The 23,039-nt window shown below is 38.3% G+C and overlaps 1 protein-coding gene across 1 annotated transcript in view; it reads left to right on the top strand.

Moving 5' to 3' along the window:
• Window positions 1-23,039, top strand: part of LOC126291430 (uncharacterized) — a 127,350-nt gene that overhangs the window by 78,861 nt on the left and 25,450 nt on the right. The window contains exon 12 of the mRNA XM_049984945.1: window positions 19,504-19,581. Within this exon, the coding sequence (XP_049840902.1) occupies window positions 19,504-19,581 (78 nt within the window). The remainder of the gene's footprint in view (window positions 1-19,503; window positions 19,582-23,039) is intronic.

Genomic DNA, 23,039 nt, shown 5'->3' with positions numbered 1-23,039 from the left:
TTATTTTCAAGCATTTAAATATTTTTTTTGCAAACTAGATCTCACACTGGTCAGTTTGATACCCCATTTGTCCATTTTTCATCTTTGTTTGGTATGGAAATTCAGACAAAACCCATTGTGCAATTTTTAAGGAGTCTTATTTTTACTCGGCTGAAGCATTTGGCCAAAAATTGACAGTATTGTCCAGATCAGCTTGGAACACATTACATTGCCTGATTGATAATTGCTGGTATCTCTGTCAGTCTGGTAATGAGATGATTTGAATCTTTTAAAGAACTTTCATGTGAATACCACAGCAGAAAGAAATTACACTAACAGTCAGCTGGTGCTGACCACATGATGGGGAAACTGAAAGGTTTATCAGTTGTCTTCTTATTCTTATTCTTTTTCTTTAGCATTTTACCAATAGTATGATGGAGTCTACTACATATGTGGATAAATTATTTCTAATATATCAAATTTTGTGCCTTGTTGCACTGCAGTTTTATGGCAACTTTAGGTCACTATCTAATGTGTCTCCCCAACACTGTCATTGTTGACTCTATCTACTGACTTCCACTGCAAAGATCATCTTTGCATACAGCTCATGCCCACATGTATGTATCGTCACTTTTCTCTCAGATATGGCACAGTACTGGAGTGATTACTAATGCCTTCACATCAAATATAATCAAGCCTACTCAGACAAGCTGTCCATCAAAGCATATTTGTTGCTATGATACTTACTTCAGACTCACACCTTCTTTTTAACAGCCCAAAATTCCATGATATGGAGTATGAAAAGATTGGTTATGCTGTGAGATAGATTTTTGACTTAATGTAATATTTTACTTGTATAAAAAAAAAATCAGTTGAGAAAACTAATAGATTATGAGACAGCTTTGCTCACAAGTGCTTACCTTCACAATGTGAAAAGTTTTGTACTGCTGATAGACATGTAGAAAAGTAAAAATGACACACTAACCAGCTCCCTGTGTTTTTAACCAAGCCTCTTTTGTAGAGTTACTGCATATTCCAAGTATCCTACCAATGTACCGAAGTGTGCCACCAGATTTACCTATTACTGTGATGGATTTGTGTAACAGTGGGTGGAAGGCAAAAATGCAACTGGGTGCATCTTATTCCTTAGCAATAGATTTTTTACCCCAGTGTTGATAAGATATTGGAGTGGGCTGTGGCTGTGGGACCAGTGACTGATTTTCTTGTTAAGTCCATAAATTCACAAGAGGGTAGGATTTTCGTCACTGGGATCTCCAGTGTTAGTTGGGTAATGGAGCCCCTCAGAGAAATACAAGGGTTGATCAAAATCTTCCCATTTGAGGCTGTTGCTGTACTGTATGTGCAATGTAGAATGATTCTAATTCAGTTATGTAATCAATAAAATGAAGGCGTGGGATCATTGTGGCATTCGTGTCTTTCTAATGTGTGTGCAGAAAATGTAAACTGTGACAAAGTTATTACCAAATGCATAAAAACAGGACCAACATCTTGTTATTCTTTTCTTGGCTACTCATGCCAAAAATTGTTAGACAAGTACCAGAGAATGAAGAATGTGTGAGGGGCAGCATGTCTATCGAAAACCACCATTGCATAACAGTGCACCAAGTTCCGTATTGGTTGCAATTCAACACAATACATGAGACGCAAATGTCATCTCACAGTAGTAATGCTTACTCAATTGAAAGACACATGAGCAGCCACCCTACAGTCCTGATTTCCTCTCCGTGTAATTTTTATGCCCTGTAGTCCCTTATAAAAGGCCTTGGAGGGTTGATGTGCAGCAGTTAGTTACAGATACCCTCATACAGCAGAAGATGGTTTTTTATAAAACTGGTATCTTCAACCTGTTGCATCAATGTGATGACTGCCTCAAAGATCATGGTGATTTTGCGTGATTGATTCGGGACTTTATGACCTTCAAATGGAAGCTTTTTGATTGCCCCTTATAGCAGGTGGGTCAGAAAAGAATGCCAATGTGAACTTAGTATGTTCACTGGGAGGTCTCAGCTGAAATGTGGAGGAGGCACTGTTGGCAACTATTGAGTGCACTGGAGGCAAGCAGCTGGAAAATGCTCACATCAGCATGAATGACACCTGCCACTTGGGTTCTGAGGCCATCCTCAGTTCGTTTCAGTGGAAGGAAACTAGCATCACATGCAGAGTGAAAAGTCATCTTACTATTTGTAGCATCATACTCAGAGCCAGTTGTGGTCATGATAGGGCATGACATACAATGGTCATGCTCATTCTGGTGTATCAGAACCATGGTATTCTGGATTGTCACCCTGTTAGTGACAGTCACTCCAACAATGCCCAATACCACCACAAGTTTCTGTTGTACAATCTATGATGTACATTTTCTCAAAATCATTGGCACTGCTGAATAATGTAATCATACTCCATGATAATGCTTTAGTTCACAGAGTAGGCATCATCAAGTTGTGGGTGTTGGAAATCCTCCCCCCACCCACCCGAATCATGAGACCTCAGTCCGTCTGACATCAATCTCACTCCACAACAAAACAAGTCATTTTGTGGGAGGCACCTTGCAAAAATGATGGAAATCCTTATGAAATTTTGGTAATAGCAATGCCAATGGCATTCAGTGCTTCCACATCACTGACAGTGTTGTGTGGATGCAGTGTGGGTCTATTTCGAAGAACAGTACTTGAGTTTGATTCATTTTTGCTTCTTTTGTACTCGTGCACAATAAATTTTTGCCAAGTCTGAATGCTTGTTTTTCATTTCAGTGCTTTCTGTGACAACCTGTACTCGAACCCTACTTAATGTTGGCACTCTGATAAACACTGTTTTACTGGTTCAGCACACATCATGGAGTTCACATGTTGTCACAGTAACACAAGACGTACCATAGTTGCCATGATTTATGGAATGATCCTCATTAGTAAGTGTGACAGAGTACCAATTGCAGAGTATCTAAGTAGTCACCAACAAATATTCTGCTCTGAGAATGAATGTGTGTGGCACAAATGGGTAAAACTCCAAAGCATTTTACAATATACTTTAGAGTAATGTGTGCCAAACAAGCTTGTGAGGAATGGAAAAGACCCACTGTGGTTCAGTAACAGTGTTAGAAAGTTGCTGTGAAAGCAAAGGCATTCCGTCTCTGATTTAAATGAATTTGAAACCTGGTAGACAAACAGAAGTTGAATGACACCAAAATGAGCGTGATGAGGGCATTGCAAGAAATATATTGACTAAAAATCTTAAGAAGTTTTAGTTTGTGTAAAGTCACTTAGCAGAATGAAATCATCTACTCTGACTGCATTGACATCAGAATAGAAGATGACAGAGAGGAGATCAAAATACCAAATTTGGTTTTCCAAAATTGTCTCACTGCAGAATACCATAATATGGTTTCTCTTTTCAATTATCAAACAAATACTGTAACGGAAGATGTTAGATAAGTGAGTGCAGAATAGAAAATTAATTGAAAATGAAATGTCACGTGGTGAGGGTCTCCCTTGGGGTAGACTGGTCACCTGGTGCAAGTCTTTTGAACTGATGCCACTTCAGTGACTTGCTTGTTGATCAGGATGATATGATGGCGAAGACAACTCTACACTCAGTTCCCGAGTGGAGAACATTTCGGAGCCAGCCGGGAATCGAACCTGGGCCCCTCACTTGGCATTCTATCCACTGACCAATCAGCTATGGAGGCAGACAGAAAGTCAATTAAAACTGCTCAACTGTGGAAAGGCAAGTGGGCCAAATGAGATACCTGTCAGTTTCTGCAAAGATTATATGGAAGAACTTGCTCTTCTTCTAGCAGTGGTTTATTGTAGGTCGCTGGGTGAAAGAAATGTGACTGGTTTGATGCGGCCTGCCACAGATCTCTCTCATGTGCCATTCTTTTCATCTCAGAGTTGCACTCGCAGTTTATGTTCTCAATTATCTGCTGGATGTAATCCACTCTTTGTCTTCCTCTACAATTTTTACCCTCTGCAGCTCCCTCTAGTACATGGAAGTTATTCCCTGATGTTTTAATACAGGAACTATCATCCAGTCTTCACCAATTCTGCAGAGAACCTCCTCATTCCTTAATTTACCAGTCCACTTAATTTTCAATATTCTTCTCTACCACTACATCTCAAATCCTTCGATTCTCTTCTTTTTAGGTTCTCTCACAGCCTATGCTTCATTACCATACAGTGCTGTGCACCAAACGTACATACTCAGAAATTTTTCCCCAAATTAAGGCCTATGTTTGATACGAGTAGACTTCTCTTGGTCAGGAGTGTCCTTTTTGGCTCTGCTAGTCTGCTGTTTATATACTTCTTGCTCCATACGTCATACGTTATTTTGCTACCTAGGCAGCACTTCGTGAGCATCAATTTTGATATTTAGTTTCTCTGTGTTCTCATTTCTGCTGTTTCTCATTACTTTTGTCTTTTGTTGATTTACTCTCAGTCCATGTTCTGTACTCATTAGACTGTTCATTCCATTCAACAGATTCTGTAATTCCCCTTCACTTTTCCTGAGGATAGCAAATTTTATCATTGATGTCTTCTCACCTTGAATTTTAATCCCACTCTTGAACCTTTCCTTCATTTCCATCATTTCTTCTTTGACGTATGAACTAAATAGTAGGTGAACAATACTGCATTTATGTCTTAACCCTTTTTAATCTGAGCACTTCATTTTTGGTCTTCCACTCTTATTGTTCCCACTTGGTTCTTGTACATTACCTGTCTTTCCCTATAGCTTACCCCTATTTTTCTGCAGATTTTGATCATCTTGCACCATTTTACATACTTGAACACTTTTTCAAGTTAACAGATTCTATAAATGTGTCTTCATTTTTCTTCAGTCTTGGTTCCACTTTCAACCAATATGTCATAACTGCCTCTTTGGTACATTTAACTTTCGTAAGGCCAAACTGATTGTCATCTAACAGAACCTCAGTCTTTTCTTTCCCATTCTTCTGTATATTATTCTTTTCAGCAACTTGGATACATGGAGGTGAAGAAAAGCTATTCTAGATGTGCTTTTGCTGCCCTCCCAATCTCCAAAATATTCTTGTCACATCCTATGCTCCTTCTGCACCCATCTCCTATCACTACCTCTTCCAGCCCTGCAACTGGCTAAACATATACTATCAAAGCAAGAGCTACATGTGAAACGACATGTCATATACCAGCTGTTATGTAAACACTGTTCAGCCTTTTACATTGGCGTGACTACCACCCAGATATCCAGTCAGGATGAATGGGCACAGGCAGAGGGTGTATACACACAATATCCTGTTGCTGATCATGCTCTACAGCATGACGGTCATGACCTCAGTGCCTATTTCACTGCATCTGCCATCTGGATTCTTCTCTCAGACATCAGTTTTTAAGAACTCCATATGTGGGAACTGGTACTATAACATCTCCTTGGTTCTCACCAGCCACCTGACCTTAATTTATGTTAATTTATTCTGTCTCAGCATTTTCTTCACAGTAACTACTCCTTTGTTCACTCCATTTTAGTTTTCTACATCTGTCATTTTCTGACCTGTCTATTTTTCACTGTCCCTCCCTCCCACATTGCACTTAGTTTTTCACTCTTATTAGCTCATACATGATATTTTAGTAATAATCGAGAAGTCTTGCAGATTACCCTGTCTTCAACCTTTAATCTCTGAGGTTTTCAAATCTTATCAGGTGCAGTCCACAACAATCAGTCTTTCCTTCTTATCCCATCCAGTTAGTCTCCCTTACTCGGGGTTCTGGATCACTTCTCTGGACTGTACCCCTTTTCCTGAACCTCTCCAGTCCTTTTTTTTTCAACTCTCTTCCTTCCCCATCAACTCTTCTGACAGAAGAAGGAACCACTGGCTCTGAAAGCTTGTAAAAGTTAAATCTTTTTGTGTATGTATTCTCCTGCCATTGCTTGGTGAGTAGATATTTTATCTACCCATTTATATTACAAAGTATTTCTTATGTTATCCATGTATTCCAGTTGGGAATATGGACAACCATCAGCTTGCTACATACGTGGTCATAAATCAGCTTGTAGTTCCTCACTGTGAAAAATTGGCCGTAAATGTGGATGGATACAGCACTACCTACATCCAATAATCCAATAATGTGCCCCCCCCCCCCCCCCCCTGCCCACCACACGCACACACACACTTTTGGTTTCACAGGTTTTACTTCCATAAATGGCAGACCCTCCTCACTGAATTAGTTATGGCCAGTCTATGTCTTAATTGCATAATTAAGCAATATTTACTGGTATGCACATACTGTACCTTCTAATTATACAACAGAAGTCACTATGCTGACTATGCTGTATAGTCTAACCATCCTACAACACTCTCATTGTGGTGAAACGATATGTGTGGCATTTTTATATTAAACTTAATCATCATTCATTGTTAATTGTCATTCTTCACTGTCTGTCTTCTTATTCACAAGATCACATCATTGCACCGTTACATTATTGCTGTTTTGACTGACAAGGGTTACACCCACAAAATCATGGATCAGACTGACTTCAAAATTGGCTTCATGCCCAGTGTCTATATAGCTTTTCAAAATTGGCTAGTAAAGTTTCACATTGTTAAATACATATTTTTGATAATTTACAATTATAATTTTACATCTCAGATTACTTGAATAGTGCAGAAAAATTGATATTGGTGTGAACTTTATGTTACAATAAGAATTTTGAATGAAATAAGCCTTCTTGATGACAAAAACTGCAAAAATAGTTAAATAAACAATACCATACACAAAAGTGTTAATTATCCAGAAACTAAGTTTTGATATTCCCATCATGTTTTTAAAATTAGCTACATGAATGCTTTAAGGATTTTTATGCATTATTTTCCTAACTTTATTAGTAATATAGTAATTACATCTGTTTATAAGTCATCAATTTGAATGGAACAGGAAATAATTACTATTAGGAAATTGAAGTGAGCTTTAGCAAAACTGGTTACTTGAAATGGTTCAAATTAATTAGGAAATAATTCGGTCCAATGTAATTTAGCAAAGCTGGGCCAGTATTACAGAATGACTGCTTCATCTTATGGCACATCTCTCACTAACAAGAATGATAATTAACAAAGAATAAATAAATAAATAAATAATTTAAGGAGGCAGATAACATAACAAAATGGGAATGGGTTCCAGCTTTGCCACAAGCTGTATGAGGGAATGATGAAATAAAAATTTGCACCGGACTGGGACTCAGAGAGCTGGATTCCGAGCTTATTGGTGATGTTGACAGGAACCTTGAGTCAGAATTCAAAATATTGTTTTATGTTATCCATGATTTCTTCACAGTTACATTCCTAGCACTTGTGTTTTTCTTTTCAACTTCTGTGATTGCCCTTTGTAGAGGTGAACTGCCTACTGAGATGTTCATTATCACAATCTCTATAGACTCAGAGAACTTCAAGCATATCTCTTCATTTCTTAGTGCTTCCGTATCCCATTTCTTTGCACAGTGGTTCTCCCTGGCTAGTCTCTTAAACTTCAACCTACTCTTCATCATTACTAAATTGTGATCTGAGTGTATGTCTGTTCCTGGGAATGCCTTACAATCCAATATCCGATTCCAGAATCTCTACGTGGCCATGATAAAATCTGACTGAAATATCCCATTATCTCCCGGACCTTTGCATCCATATCACCACCTCTTGTGATTGCACAGTGTGTTCATTATTACTAGCTGAAATTTATTTCAGAATTCAATTACTCTTTCTCCTCTCTCATTCCTACCACCAACTCCATATTCTCCAATAACTCTTTCTTCTACTATTCTACTACTTCCCCTACGACCACATTCCAATCCTAAATGATTATTAGGTTTTTGTCTTTCTTTAAATACTGAATTACCCATTCAATACCCAAATATGCTTTATCTGTCTCTTCATCTTCTGCTTGCAACATCAGCATGTATACCTGAACTATTGTTGTTGGTGTTGGTTTTCTGTCAATTCTGATGAGAATAGCTGTGTCGCTGAATTGTTCACACACCTTCCCACTCATAACAATTCCTGCTACCAGAATACCATTTTCTGCTGCTGTAGATATTACCCTATACTCATATGAGGAAAAATCCTTGTTGTCTTTACATTTCACTTTACTGACTCCCACTATATCAAGATTGAGCCTTAGCATTTACCTTTTCAGATTTTCTGGTTCCCCTACCAAGTCAAAACTCTTTACGTTTGATGTCTAGGCTTGTAGAACATTACCGTTCTGGTTGTTATTCAATCTTTTTCCCGTGATCATGTCCCCCCTTGGCAGTCTCCTCCCAGAGACCAAAATGGAGTATTAGTCAGAAATCTTTTGCCAATGGAGAGATCATCATGACACCTTTTCAATTACATGCCACGTGTCATGTGGATACACATTATGGTCCTTTAATGCAGTGGTTTTCATTGCCTTCTGCATCCTCAAGCCATTAATGATTGCTGATTCTTCCATCATTTAGGGGCAGTTTCCTAAAGGCAAGAGAGTGCTCTGAGCCTCTGTCCACTCCTCTGCCCTCTTTGACAAGACCAGTAGCAGAATGAGGGGAACTTCTTATGCCAGAAGACTTCAGATGTCATTGCTGATGATTTTTATTCAAAACTTAAGCAATGATGTGTTTCAAACTCAGGGCCAAGGACATTTTGATTATTAATAAAAGACGTTACTCCTAGACCACAGACACCTAGCAGGTGCAAAAAAATGCAGGTGCTTTCCGTGGGTAGATGACTGTGTATCTATGTCACTGTTCCATTTAATACCTGTACTAATTGTTTGATCAAATTTTTTGTATGACTTGACTGATTCCAGACAGGAACTATTAACCCTACCCTTCTAGTCAATGTCCCATTCTACAGCAATTCAAGCTTGTGAGTTGCCTCTAGTAATGTCACCATTGTCAGACCACTGAACCCTAAGTTTCCCTCCTCTCTTTTCTTTACAACCCATGTTATGTAAGTAGGGACAGCAACTTGTTTGGTGCTGCATGCATGCCAGTTGAATGCTGAATGACTGGAAAAAGAAGTCCATAGTTTTATGTCAATTTTTGCAAATGTATGTTGTATAATTTGCCACTGCTTTCCAGCAGTAACTTCTTAAGTGACTTACAGTTTTCTTGTAGTTCATCCATTCAAAAGGAGCAATCACAGATTTAAAATAAAATATGTATTTACCTTTTATTCTGCAGCTTTGTAATCTTAATTGAAATTCTTTCCTCTTTGTAACCTTTTCATTCCCAAGTAATGATGAAAATTAAATATTTTTGAGCCATATATTCATGAAGTATCAAAATTTTATCAGAAGTACATCTTTTGGAACTATTAGTTCCTTCTATGAGGAGAAGAGAGGGATAAGAAGGTTACTTAGACTCCAGAATGAGAGGGGATCACCTGTGGTAAGGACAAAAGTAGGCCCTTGTCTATTGCGAGGATTTCATTAGGACATCTGGCATCTTGTTCGAGAACCATTTCTGGTTGGGCATGTTTTCATGAAGAAGATAAATATTATTGAGTATAAAATGCAGAAGGTGGGTAGGAGGAGATCCACCACTCCCCACTTCCACCAGAACAGGACCATCACAGGGGAAGGAGTGGGGGCTGCCATCAAAGCCATCACTTCCATTAAATATGTTTTTATAGAAAAGTCCTAGATTACCATGCTCAACAACTACATTTACAAACAACATTCTATTGGCCCCTTTCTGTCTTCATCAATTATACTTGGATATGTGCCCTTCATGTTAAGTTCAGGAAGGAGGAAAACTTTATAGTTTCAAAGTTAATGGAAACTGCGATGGATAGTGGTTGCCAGTCTCACTCTGTGGTGATCTTAGCTCAGTACTTGTATATTCAAGAGTCAAAACTTGTAAATGAAAATAAAAATTCCTTTAGAATTATTAACAGGTGCTCTGCAAGTGGGATGCCTCTGAATTTAATAAAAGATACATGCTATTCTGTAACACACAAGAGCCAATTACATCATTAGAAACAACACATGAGAGAAGCTCAGTAAAAGAAGCAAAATATTTTAATTTCTGCGGTGTTTATTCTGGAGAGGACATGAAATACAAGATGCACTTAAATGTATATGCTCTGCAACTTTTTCAGTATGGATGACAATAGACTTTGGAGAAGAAAGTGTTCATTGATCAAAAAGCATTTACTCACACATGAACACCATATCCAGCACCTTGGACCAGAATGCAACTGTGATGTAGAATGGAAACAGCAACTTGGAGAGACTGTAGGGGTGACGGGTGGAAAAGGAGAGGGAGAGGAGGGGTGAAAATGGAGAGAAGTTGGGAAGGGAAAGATTGGCAAGTGTATTATCTGAGGATTGCACACAAAGAGCATGAGGGAACAAGAATAGGTATGAGGTGATAGGACAGAGGGGGTGGAAACTTGGATATGGGGTGTGGGGACAGTAGGTTACAAAGCCTGAGGCCAGGATAATTACGGGAGCAGAGAAAGTGTCATAAGAATAGCTTCCATCTGCACTGTTCAGAAAAGCTGTTCATGGAGGGAAGGATTCAGATTGCTCCGGTAGTGGAGCAGCCATTGATATCAGTCATGCTATGTTCAGCTGCATATTGTGCCACAGGGTGCTCTACTTTCCTCTTGGCCATAGTTTGGATGTAACTGTTTGTCCTTGTGGACAACCAGTTGGTGGTCATACCAACATAAGAACCTGTGCAAAGATTGCAGCAGAGCTGGTATATTATACGTCTGCTTTAACTGGTGGCCCAGCAACTAATGGGATGTGATAAGCCTGTGACAGGACTGGAATGGGAAGTGTGGGGGGTGGATTGGGGAGGTCTTGCACCTGGTTCTTCCACAAGGGTATGAACCCTACAGCAAGGGTGAAGGATCCAACAGATGATCAGGGCACTCTCTTGTCCTTGGGATGGAAAACTACCCCTATAGGCAGAAGAATCAGTAATGATCAACACCATGAGGATGCAGAAGGCAATGGAAGCTACTGCATTAAAGATGAATAACATGCATCCACAGGACATATGGCCTGTAACCAAAAAAGTGTCATGATGATCTCTCCTTTAACAAAATGTTCCAGAATAATCCTCCATTCAGGTCTCTGGGAGGGGAGATGACCATGAGAAAAAGATTGAATAACCAATGAAAGTATAATGCTCTACAAGTCAGGGTGTGGAATCTTGTTGTTGTTGTGGTCTTCAGTCCTGAGACTGGTTTGATGCAGCTCTCCATGCATACAGTAAAGCTGCATGTCCTCGGGAAAAATTACGGCCGTAGTTTCCCCTTGCTTTCAGCCATTCGCAGTACCAGCACAGCAAGGCCGTTTTGGTTATTGTTACAAGGCCAGATCATCCAAACTGTCAATCATCCAAACTGTTGCCCTTGCAACTACTGAAAAGGATGCTGCCCCTCTTCAGGAACCACACGTTTGTCTGGCCTCTCAACAGATATCCCTCCATTGTGGCTGCACCTACCGTACGGCTATCTGTATCACTGAGACATGCAAGCCTCCCCACCAGTGGCAAGTTCCATGGTTCATGGGGGTAGGGAACTTGATAATACTAGGGAAGCTAGAAAATCTGAATAGGGAAATGGAGAGGGTCAGTCTAGATATAGTGGGGGTCAGTGATGTGAAATTGTAATAAGACAAAGATTTCTGGTCAAATGAGTATAGGGTAATATTAACAGCAGCAGAAAACATTATAACAGGGGTAGGATTCATTATGAACAGGAAGCTAGAGCAGAGGGTGTGATAGGCTTGTTCTTATCAAAATTGAGAGCAAACCAACACCATCAATGATAGTGCAGGTATACATGTGAACATCACAAGCTGAAGATGTAGAGAAAGCATAGTATATTGACAGGGTAATACAGTATGTCAAAGAAAATGAAAGTAAGAGATTATATTTTTGTTTATTTTGGTAGTACTGTCATTTTACATTGTTGATGCTTGCTTTGTTTATTTGTTGTTACATCATTGCAATTTTCAAGCTGCTAGCTTAGCTTTGTTATCAGTGCTGCACTGTTAATCTTGGCTTAACTGTTGCCTGTTTGCACCAAAGAAGAGCAATGTTCAGTGATCCATTATTTGTGGTCAGAAGGAGTATCAGGGGCCGAAATTCCTTGCAGACTTTTGGTAGAGTACGGGAACAGTATTTTGCCACAATGGACTGTCTATGAATGAACAAAAATTTTGAAATGGTCACACAAGTGCTACGCACGATGAAGGAGCCGGATAACCATCTACCACTACAAATAAAGAAACCATTGAGCATTCACATGAAATGATTCTCTTAGACAGATGATTAAATATTGATAAAGTGGCACATTGTCTGAAAATTAGTCATGGTTCTGCCTACAAAATCATCCACAGAAGACTTGGATTTCATGAAGTTTGTGCAAGACAGGTCCCAATACAACTCACACTGTTGCATAAACATACACGCTTGGATATCTGCAAGAAACATCCAGATTGCTATGGTAACAACAGGGACAACTTCTTAAATAGGATCATTTCTGGTGACAAAACATGGATTCATTATTATGAGCCAGAGAGTAAACAGCAGAATGGAAATATCCAAATTCGCCATGCAATAAAAAGTTCAAGACCCAAATTTACTTCCGGTACGATGGACATGGAAGAATTATGGGTAAATTTTAAATACATCGTAAATCATGCATTGGAGAATTATGTGCTGATAAAGTGGGTTACGGATGGAAAAGACCCACCGGGTTTAACAGCGCAATTTGGAGAATGATCAGGAAGCAAAGACAGTTACACTTGCGGTACAAGAAAGTTTGAGAGAACGAGGACAGACAAAAGTTAGCAGAGAGTCATGCTGCTGTAAAAAGAGCAACGTGCAAAGCATACAACCACTACCACCATCATACCTTAGCAAAAGATCTTGCTGAAAACCCAAGGATATTCTGGTCTTATATAAAATTGGTAAGCGGGTCGAAGGCTTCCATCCAGTCACTCACTGATCAGTGAGAAATCTTTCATGCAGAAGGATTGTACAAACATACTGACATTTGAGTCTCGTACAGATTCCCATATGGAGAACTTAGTGATAGACATCCCTGGGGTTGTGAAGCAGCTGAATGAGTTGAAAAAAAAGTGCCAGGTCCTGATGGGATTCCAATTCAGTTTTACAGAAAGTACTCTACTGCATTGGCTCCTTACTTAGCTTGCATTTATTGTGAATCTCTTGCCCAATCTAAAGTCCCAAGCAACTGGAAAAATGTGCAGGTGACACCTGTATATAAGAAGGGTAGAAGAACGGATCCTCAAAATTACAGACCAATATACTTAACATCGATTTGTTGCAGGACTCTCTAACATATTCTCAGTTCAAATATAATGAATTTCCTTGACACAGAGAAGTTGATGTCTGTGCATCAGCTCAGCTTTAGAAAGCATCACTCCTGCGAAATGCAACTCGCCCTTTTTTCACATGATATCTTGCAAACCATGGATGAAGGATATCAGACGGATGCCATATTCCTTGAATTCCAGAAATTGACTGTAGGAGGATACAAGATGACTTGGACAGGATTTGTGATTGGTGTAAAGAATGGCAGCTAATTCTACATATAGATAAATGTAAATTAATGCAGATGAATAGGAAAAAGAATCCCGCAATGTTTGAATACTCCATTAGTAGTGTAGTGCTTGACACAGTCACGTCAATTAAATATTTGGGCATAACATTGTGGAGCGATGTGAAGTGGGACAAGCATGTAATGGCAGTTGTGGGGAAGGTGGATAGTCATCTTCAGTTCATTGGTAGAATTTTGGGAAGATGTGGTTCATCTGTAAAGGAGACCGCTTATAAAACACTAATACGACCTATTCTTGAGTACTGCTCGAGTGTTTGGGATCCCTATCAGGTCAAATTGAGGGAGGACATAGAAGCAATTCAGAGGTGGGCTGCTAGATTTGTTAGTGGTAGGTTTGATCATCACATGAGTGTTACAGAAATGCTTCAGGAACTCAGGTGGGAGTCTCTGGTGGAAAGGAGGCGTTCTTTTCATGAGTTGCTACTGAGGAAATTTAGAGAACCATCATTTGATGCTGACTGCAGTACAATTTTACTGCCGCCATCTTATATTTCGCAGAAAACTCACAAAGATAAGAGAGATTAGGGCTCATATGGAGGCATATAGGCAGTCAGTTTTCCCTCATTCTGTGTGGGAGTGGAACAGGGAGAGAAGATGCTAGTTGTTGTACGAGGTACCCTCCGCCACACACCGTATGGTGGATTGTGGAGTATGTATGTAGATGTAGATGTAGAGACTGTGTCAAAAAGTGATGTTCTTGTAAGTTTCCTCTTTGATTAGAATAAAATTTTATAATTATTTTGTGGATACTAATTGACTTACCCTTATATAATAGTCATGGGGGACTGGAATCCAGTTGTAGGGGAAGGAGTAGAAGAAAAGGTTACAGGAAAATATGGGCTTTGGACATTGAATGAGAGAGGAGAAAGACTACTTGATTTCTGTAACAAATTTTAACTATTAATAGCAAATACTTCGTTCAAGAATCACAGGAGGAGGTAGTATACTTAGTAAAAAGGATGGATGACATGGGAAGATTTCAGTTAGATTACTTCAAAGTGAGACAGAGATTCCAAAATCAGATATGGATTGTAAAGCATACTCAGGAGCAAATATAGACTCAGGTCACAATGTAGTAGTGATGAAGAGATGGCTCAAGGTTAAGAGATTAGTCAGAAAGAATCAATATGCAAAGAAGTGGGATGCAGAAGTACAAAGTATGATGAGATATGCTTGAAGTTTGCAAAGGCTGTAGGTACAGCATTAAGGAATAGTTCAGTGGGCAGTACATTTGAAGAGGAATGGACATCTCTAAAAAAGGCAATCACAGAAGTTGGGAAAAAAACATAGGCAGAAAGAAGGTAACTGCAAAGAAACTATGGTTAACAGAAGAAATACTGCAGATGATGAACGAAGGAAGGAGGCACATAAATATTCAGGGAAATTCAAGAATACAAGTCACTGAGGAATGAAATAAATAGGAAGTGCAGGGAAGCTAAGATGAAATCGCTGCATGAGAAACGTGAAAATTTTGAAAAAGAAATGATTGTCAGAAGGGCTAACTCAGAATACAGAAAAGTCAAATAATAATAGAAGAAGAAACAGGAGTCAATTTAGAAGAGATAGAGGATCCAGTATTAGAATCAGAATTTAAGAGAACTTTGGATGACTTAAGATCAAATAAAGCAGAAGGAATAGATAAAATTCAATCAGAATTTCCAAAAATCATTGGGGGAAGTGGCAACAAAATGACTGTCCATTTAGGTGTGTAGAATGTATGAGCCTGGTGACACAGCATATGACTTTCAAAAAAATATCATCCACACAATTCCAAAGACTACAAGAGTTGACAAGTGTGAGAATTATCACACAATCAACTTAACAGCTCATGCATCCACATTGCTGACAAAAATAATATACAGAAGACTGGAAAAGAAAATTGGAGATGTGTTAGATGATGATCAGTTTGGCTTCAGGAAAGGTAAAGGTACCAAAGAGACTGTTCTGGTGTTGTGGCTGATGATGGAAACAAGACTGAAAAAAATCAAGACACATAGTATTTGTGAAGATGGAAAAAGTGTTTGGTAGTGTAAAATGGTGTGAGATGTTCGAAATTCTGAGGAAAATTGAGGTAAGCTATGAGGAGATATGGATAATGTACAATATGTACAAGAGCTAAGAGAGAATAATAAGACTGGATGACGAAGAACAAAGTGCTCAGATTAAAAACGGTATAAGACAGGGATGTAGTCTTTTGCCCCTACTGTTCTATCTGTACATCAAAGAAGCAATGGTGGAAATAAAAGAAAGGTTCAGCAGTGGAATTAAAATTCAATGTGAAAGGATATCAATGAAATGATTTGCTTCTGGCATTGCTGTCCTGACGGAAAGCAAAGAAGTATTAGAGGATCTACTGAATGCATTGACCACTCTAATCAGTATATAATATGAATTGAAAGTAAGTCAAAGAAATATGAAAGTAACGAGAAGCAGAAGAAATGAGAGCAGTGAGAAGCTTAGCATCAGTATTGATGGTAATGGAGTAGATGAAGTTAAGGAATTCTACCACCTAGGCAGAAAAATAATCAATGACAGATGAAGCAAGGAGGACATCAAAAGCAGACTATCACTGGCAAAAAGGGAATTCCTGGCCAAGAGAAGTTTGCTAGCATCAAACATAGACCTTAGTTTGAGGAAGAAATTTCTGAGAGTGTTGCTGGGAGCACAGCATTATATGGTAGTGGAACATGGGCTGTGGGAAAACTGGAACAGGAGAGAATCAAAGCATTTGAGATGTGTTGCTACAGATGAATGTTGAAAATCAGGTGGCCTTAAAAGGTAAGAAATGAGGAGGTTCTGCACAGTATCGGAGAGGAAAGGTACATGTGAAAAACACTGAGAAGGAGAAGGGTCAGAATGATAGGGCATATGTTAAGACATCAGGAAATAACTTCCATGGTACTAGAGGGAACTGTAGAGGGCAAAAACTGTAGAGGAAAACAGAGACTGGAATACCGTATTTACTTGAATCTATGCCACACTCTAATTTAAGCCGCACCTGAAAAATGAGATTCAAAATAAAGGAAAAAAAAAAATCCCGACTCTAAGCAGCACCTGAAATTTGAAACTCGAAATTCAAGGGGGGAGAAAAGCTTTAGGCCACACCTCCAAATCAAAACAAAGTTGGTCCATTGAAATATGAGACACAATTTAGGTCGAATGAATGACGATTCAGCTACATCAGTTTGGTTTGAGTCGTAAGCTTAGCAGTTAAGCTTTACCAGGTAGCCACTGCTATGCGTAGGCACTCTGTCCGTATTTATACGGGTACTCTTCCTTGCTTCATCTGGTTTGAATCGATTGCTTATTTTGCTTTGATCTGGTAAAGTGCCGTTTTCTTTGTTATAGGTGTCTATGTCACTCTAAGCTGAAAATGCATTACTGTACTGTGTCATGCATTGTTTGTCGCATTCTGTGCGCGCTACCATCGCTTACAATTAAAAAAAAAAAAAAAAAAAAAAAAAAAAAGAGAGGAATCGTCTCATTAGCAAAACAATGGCAAGAGACTTCCACTGCTGCTTTCTTTGATAATGGTCAACAAGAACCAAATAATAGACTACATGTGCTAGAACATGTTCTGAACGAGAGTTAGGTGAAAATGTTTCCCCGTTTGAAAATCTTTGCGGCCGCTTCTTTAGTGCATCAAATTCTGCACAGAAATTAGTCATCTTAGATTTAAAAATCTAGTCAGTTGCCATGATTCATTTTTGACTATCACTATTAGGCATAAGAATAATACAAATATAAACATGACACGATATGTATATTCTTCCGTGTTTGCTGTTGTGTCACTCTAGTTTCGTAGGTTATTAGGCAGACAGGATTTAAATGAGATAGCAGCAAACATGAAAGTATACATAGCAAAATGTTTATATTCATATTATTCTTATGGTGAAGAGAATACTGCATGTGATTCACATTTCATCAGGTTCCTATTAGCAACAATCTCTTCTCACAGGCCCGAAAAAAATTCAGAACGTAGAGTTGGCCATATTGACAAACATCCCAAACAGTCTTGCAAGTCAGATTTTCGTAATATATTGAAATTCTGCTACATTCGAAGATGAACAATACGGAATTTGTATTTACTTCATTGGATAATGTATGAAAATGCAGTGGTCGAAACTCGGGGCGGAGAAAAAAAAGCTGGTCTTCCACATTTCTTTTTTTAAATTTATTTACTGACGCAGAGGTTTTGGCGCCAGTATTTATCTTTGTGCCTACAAAGCATGCCAGTGTAGTGCTACATATATTGGACGGCAGAAGTTAGTTGTAGCGGCACCTACCATTGTTTTTCAGAACTTCCGCTTGCTTTGCACTCGATTCTAAGCCGCAGGCGGTTTTTTTGGATTACAAAAACCGGAAAAAAAGTGCAGCTTAGATTCGAGTAAATACACTAATCCATCAAATAACTGATGTTGCAAGTCCGTGGTACTAGAGGGAACTGTAGAGGGCAAAAATGTAGAGGGAGACAGAGACTGGAATAATCCAGCAAATAACTGAGGATGTATGTTGCAAGTGCTACGCTGAGATGAAGAGGTTGGCAGTGGAAAACAATTCATGGTGTGTCACATGAAACCAGTCAGACAACTGATGATTCAAAAAGAAACAAACAAAGAAAGAAAACCAAAAGAAAGTGTTTGAATTAGTATAAAAATGGTTTATGTTGTTGTGGAGGTTGGATGAGTGACCAAATGACACTTTAGGAGGGGTGGGAACAATCTTGATTAGGATGTCCCTCATTTCAGAGCATGATGCTGGTAATCAAAGCCCTGACAAAGGATATCATTCAGCTGTTCCAGTCAGTGGAGTCACTGGAGGATAACAGGGGCACCCGTTTGTAACTGGTTCTTGAAGGTGGCGGGAGGATTGGAGGTGTGTGTAGAAATGGCACTGGAAATTTGTTTACAGGCTACGTCCTAGGGATAGTGCCTGTCTGTGAAGGTCTTGGTGAGACCTTCAGCATACTGATCAAGGGAGTTCTTGTCACTGTAGATACCATCATTAGTAGCAGTTCTGACTGTGGTATTTGTTGGTATGGAAGGGATGACAGCTGTGAAAATGGAGGCATTGGTTAGTAGTGGGTCTGTTTAATGTAGACAGAGTTTGTGGACGGAGCCATCAGATAGGAGATCAACAACCAGGAAAATAGTGCACCTTGTGGACCAGGTGAAGCTGGTGGGAGAGGTGTCTTTAAACATTTAGGTATACTGACAGCAGCCCCACAGTATCTTTTCGCTTTTGTAACATGTGGTCTGTCACTCACTGTTCAGAAGCAATAGTAATATTCATAAATACCCTATTAGTGTGATACAGAAAGGACTGAGGTATTCAGCCATAAGAATGTGTGAGCACTTACTCAGCAATGTGAAGAATGTAAAAGACAGTAAAATTAACTTCAGATGTAAACTCAAAACATATTGGCTGGCAACTGCTCCTTCTCCAGCTGTCCCAGAGTGTGTTGTGTGTAAAAGACGGACAGAGATTGAGACTGCACATAGAATTACATATAAGTCATCACATGGAAAGAAAAAGACAATGTATACTGCATTTCAGCACTCAAAAGATGTGTTCGGCAGTGTATCAAGGAGTGTCAAACAGTTAACTCCTACAGTGTGACATAAGTTATGAGCATGATATTGCCCTAGTATATGGAGAAAAGTCATTGGTCTCGTGAAGTTAAGAAATACATTCAAGCAAATTTAAGTGACTGGTACAGCTAAAATTCTCATATATAAGAAAGTGAACATATCTTTGATATACTGTAGCACAAATTAATATTTTATTTTAATTCCACCAGTACAAGTAAAATGCCACTTTATAATTCTAATCATTAGTTTATTCATTAATTAAATTTCATTTTTATGAAACATATTGTAAAATTATGGTATCCTCACTCACAGTCTCCTCAAAGAAGAGATGTGAAGAGACAAGATTCCTTCATATCAAGCTTGGGATTAATAGTTGAAGAGGATGAAAATGTAAGTATTGTTAATTGTATCAAATAATGGAAAGTCCAGGATGGGATAACAACATCATGGAAAGGATAGATTGCTACTCACCTCATAGAGGATGCACCTAAAGACAACTGCAGCTTTGTATGGCTGTGTTGTGAATATGTGCATGTTGTGTACATCTGAAAATGGACTTTGTCTGAAAACAATATTTCTAGCTTTTTTTTCCAATGTGTCTGTCTGCAACTCTATACTTCCTCTATACTTCCCCTTTCCTTTCCCTGCCACTGTTGTTGTTGGCTTTATATTTTTATGTAGGTTTTTGTGCTTTGATGTCATCAAGAGATCATTTACTTGTTTGAAATACTGTTTCTTTATGACAGTTCAATATTTAATGTGAGCATATTTGAATGTTACTGGAGATGTAGCAGAATCCAGTTTGGGAAGGATGGAGGCAGTACAGGTGCCTCATCCAAATAATCAGGTGAAGTGATTTAAGGGAAACATGGAGATTCTTGGGGAAGGAACTCAAGTAATCCTCTGTGTGTGCATTCTCTGATTTACTCTGCTGTATTTTTTAGTCAGCTGATTTGTAGGATGTATTAGGTGAAATATCCACTTGCTTCAAGAAGAATTATCACAATATTAAATCAGGTAAGTGTTTACAGATATATTGCTGAAACATCAGTTTAATAAGTTACACTTGCAAAATTTGAATGTGAATTATCCACAGAAAGATGGAATCACCTGTATAAGCCGATCTTATGACTTACCTTATATGACAGATTGAAGAAAAGCCTACATTTATAGCATTTGTAGCTTTAGAAAAAGCTTTTGATAATGTGACAACGTTGACTGGAATACACTTATCAATATTCTGGAGATACCAAATATAAAATTCAAGTAATTAAAGGCTATCTATAACTTGTATACAAATGAGACTGCCATTATAAGAATTGAAGGACATGAAAGGGAGGCAGTTGTTAAGATGGTTTTGAGACAGGAGTGTAACCTATTTCTCATATTACTCAATGACTAAAGAAAGCAAGCAAAGAAAAAGGAGTGAGGGAGGGGGAGAAATTTGGAAAGGAAGATGTTTAGAAAGAAATGTAAATTTCTGGGAGAAGAAATAAGAACTCTGAAGCCTATTGATGAAATTGTAATTACATCAGGGCAAGCAAAGGACTTGAAAGATGAGTTGAACAGAGAGAATCTCAACAAAAAGCAAAATAAGGGTAATGTAACGGAGTAAAATTAAATCAAGCGGTGGGAGGGAATTGATTAGGAAATGAGACACTAAAATCAGTAGTCTGATGATATCAGAAGTAAAGAGGATATAAAATGCAAGCTATCAATTGCAAGAATGGCTTTTCTGAACAAAGATATTTTGAATTTAAATTTAAGTTTTAGAATTTTTTTTTTTTTTTTTTTTTTTTTTTTTTTTTTTTTTTTTTTTTTTTTTTTTTGTCTGTAGTGAATCCTAACACTAGCCTCCATAAGTTTGGAAATACAATGCAATGTTGCTTATTATGACAGAGAAAGATGGGAGAGATCTAGCTGAGTTCTGAGTTTTTGGTTTAGAATACAGAATGACATGCTCAAATAATGATTAATAATGTCATTTACAGTTTTTACACTAAATTATTGTACATATAGAAACATGTTGGTACATGTTGATATTGCTCAGTTTTGCATAAACTAACTTTATCTGTCCAAGCAGTTCCACTAACCATACCAGGTGGTACCAGTAGATGGCACATCTTTGTAGAGGTATGCTGTTTACAGTTATAGTTCTGTTTGTGTGAAGCTCAGACATGCTGCAAAAGAAGGTAGTACACTCAGCAAAGGTAATCTGAAATGGCACCAAAGTGCCAGATTCCATATTATTCATGCCTAAAGATAATCACTTTGCACAAGAAGGCAACAGTGTCTGTCAAATACCAAAGAAACTGAAGATTTCCATCAGCAAAGTTGTCAACTCCATATACAGAGGCCAAAATACAGGCTTGTATGATGACCATCCTCACTCAGAAGCACCCAGAAAAATATCAGAATGCCAGGTAAAGTATTTGATAGTGCCCAGTAAATGTAATAGATTCAAAACTGCCCTTTAATTGACTGCGGAACTAAATACAATTAGGGATACACCAGTGAGTGAGTCAGCAGTGCGATGACAAGGATATCATTGTCATTCCCTGTTAATAAGATGAAAAGGCTTCAATGGGCTATGGCACACCAACATTTGACAGCAGGGGCTTGCAAAAGATGAATCCAAGTTCAAAACATGTGGAAGTAAATGCATAAATCTGTATACTGTTTATGCATGAATGCTTACATTCTCAGTGTGTTATTTTGAACTGCAAAACGTGGAAGAGTTCTGTGATGGTATGGGGATCTTTTGTAGCGAATAAAGTCAGAGATTTGGTGAAAATAGATGGGAAAATGAACCAAAAGGGTTATCAAGCCATTCTCCAGTGACACGCCAAGACATCTGCTTTGGATCTTATTGGGAAATGGCTTGTCTTGTAGCAAGACACAGACCAAAACAAACATCCCACTTGTGTCAGAGCTATGCGAAATCTCCAGAGATTCATAAAATTTTGAAAAATGTGGAATGGACTCTCCAGATCTGTAATTGTAACCCATTTGAGCTACAAGGGGTAAGTTGGACAGGTTGATCCAAAAATGTGGAATGATGAGCAGGACACACTTCTGGGAGGTATGACAGCAAGAATGGAGATTAATTCCTGAAACCATGGAAAAATTGACCCATTGCATACCAAGCGTATACAAGGCATAAACATTAAACATTAATAAATAAAACATTAAAACATAAACATTAAAACTATGGGTGGATATTTTGAGGAATGTATAAAATTCAATAATTGCATTTGCCATATATGTATTGTGTGAGCTTAATAAATATTAAGAAAACAGTAAAATGTAATTTTATAATGTATTTGTCTTCTATTGTCTGTAACCACTTGGTGTTTCAAAACTTATAAAGGGTAGTGTCTATGGAAGTGAAACGTGGAGAATAAACAGTACAGACTAAGGGAAAATAGATTTTTTTTTAAATGGGGTGTTACAGAAAAATGCTGGTGATTAGATTTGTAGTTTGAGTAACTAATGAAGAGGCATTGAAAGACACTGAAGACATATGACATTTATGGCAAAAATGGGTTACAATAACGCATAGATTGATAAGGAACATCCCAAGGTATCAAGGATGAAATGGAAGGAAGTCCTTCTTTCTTTTACATTGCCCTTAATCTAGCTAACTCCAGATCAGTACTGGTATGGGTTTCTCCAGTTTTGCAGAAAACCCACTGTACTGTTACGTAGGATGTTATTACAGTGAGGTCACTATTTCTAAAGGCACTTTTTAATGCTACTGACAGTCCCTACCCTCCTCCAGGTAGGAATTATTGTGCTCCTTCTGTCTATGACTAGTATGATTAAAAGATTAAATGTGGCATTGTTTT

Source organism: Schistocerca gregaria, chromosome 9, assembly GCF_023897955.1.
Source record: "Schistocerca gregaria isolate iqSchGreg1 chromosome 9, iqSchGreg1.2, whole genome shotgun sequence".
Taxonomy (NCBI): Eukaryota; Metazoa; Arthropoda; class Insecta; order Orthoptera; family Acrididae; genus Schistocerca; species Schistocerca gregaria.
This window is presented reverse-complemented; position numbering and strand designations above follow the sequence as displayed.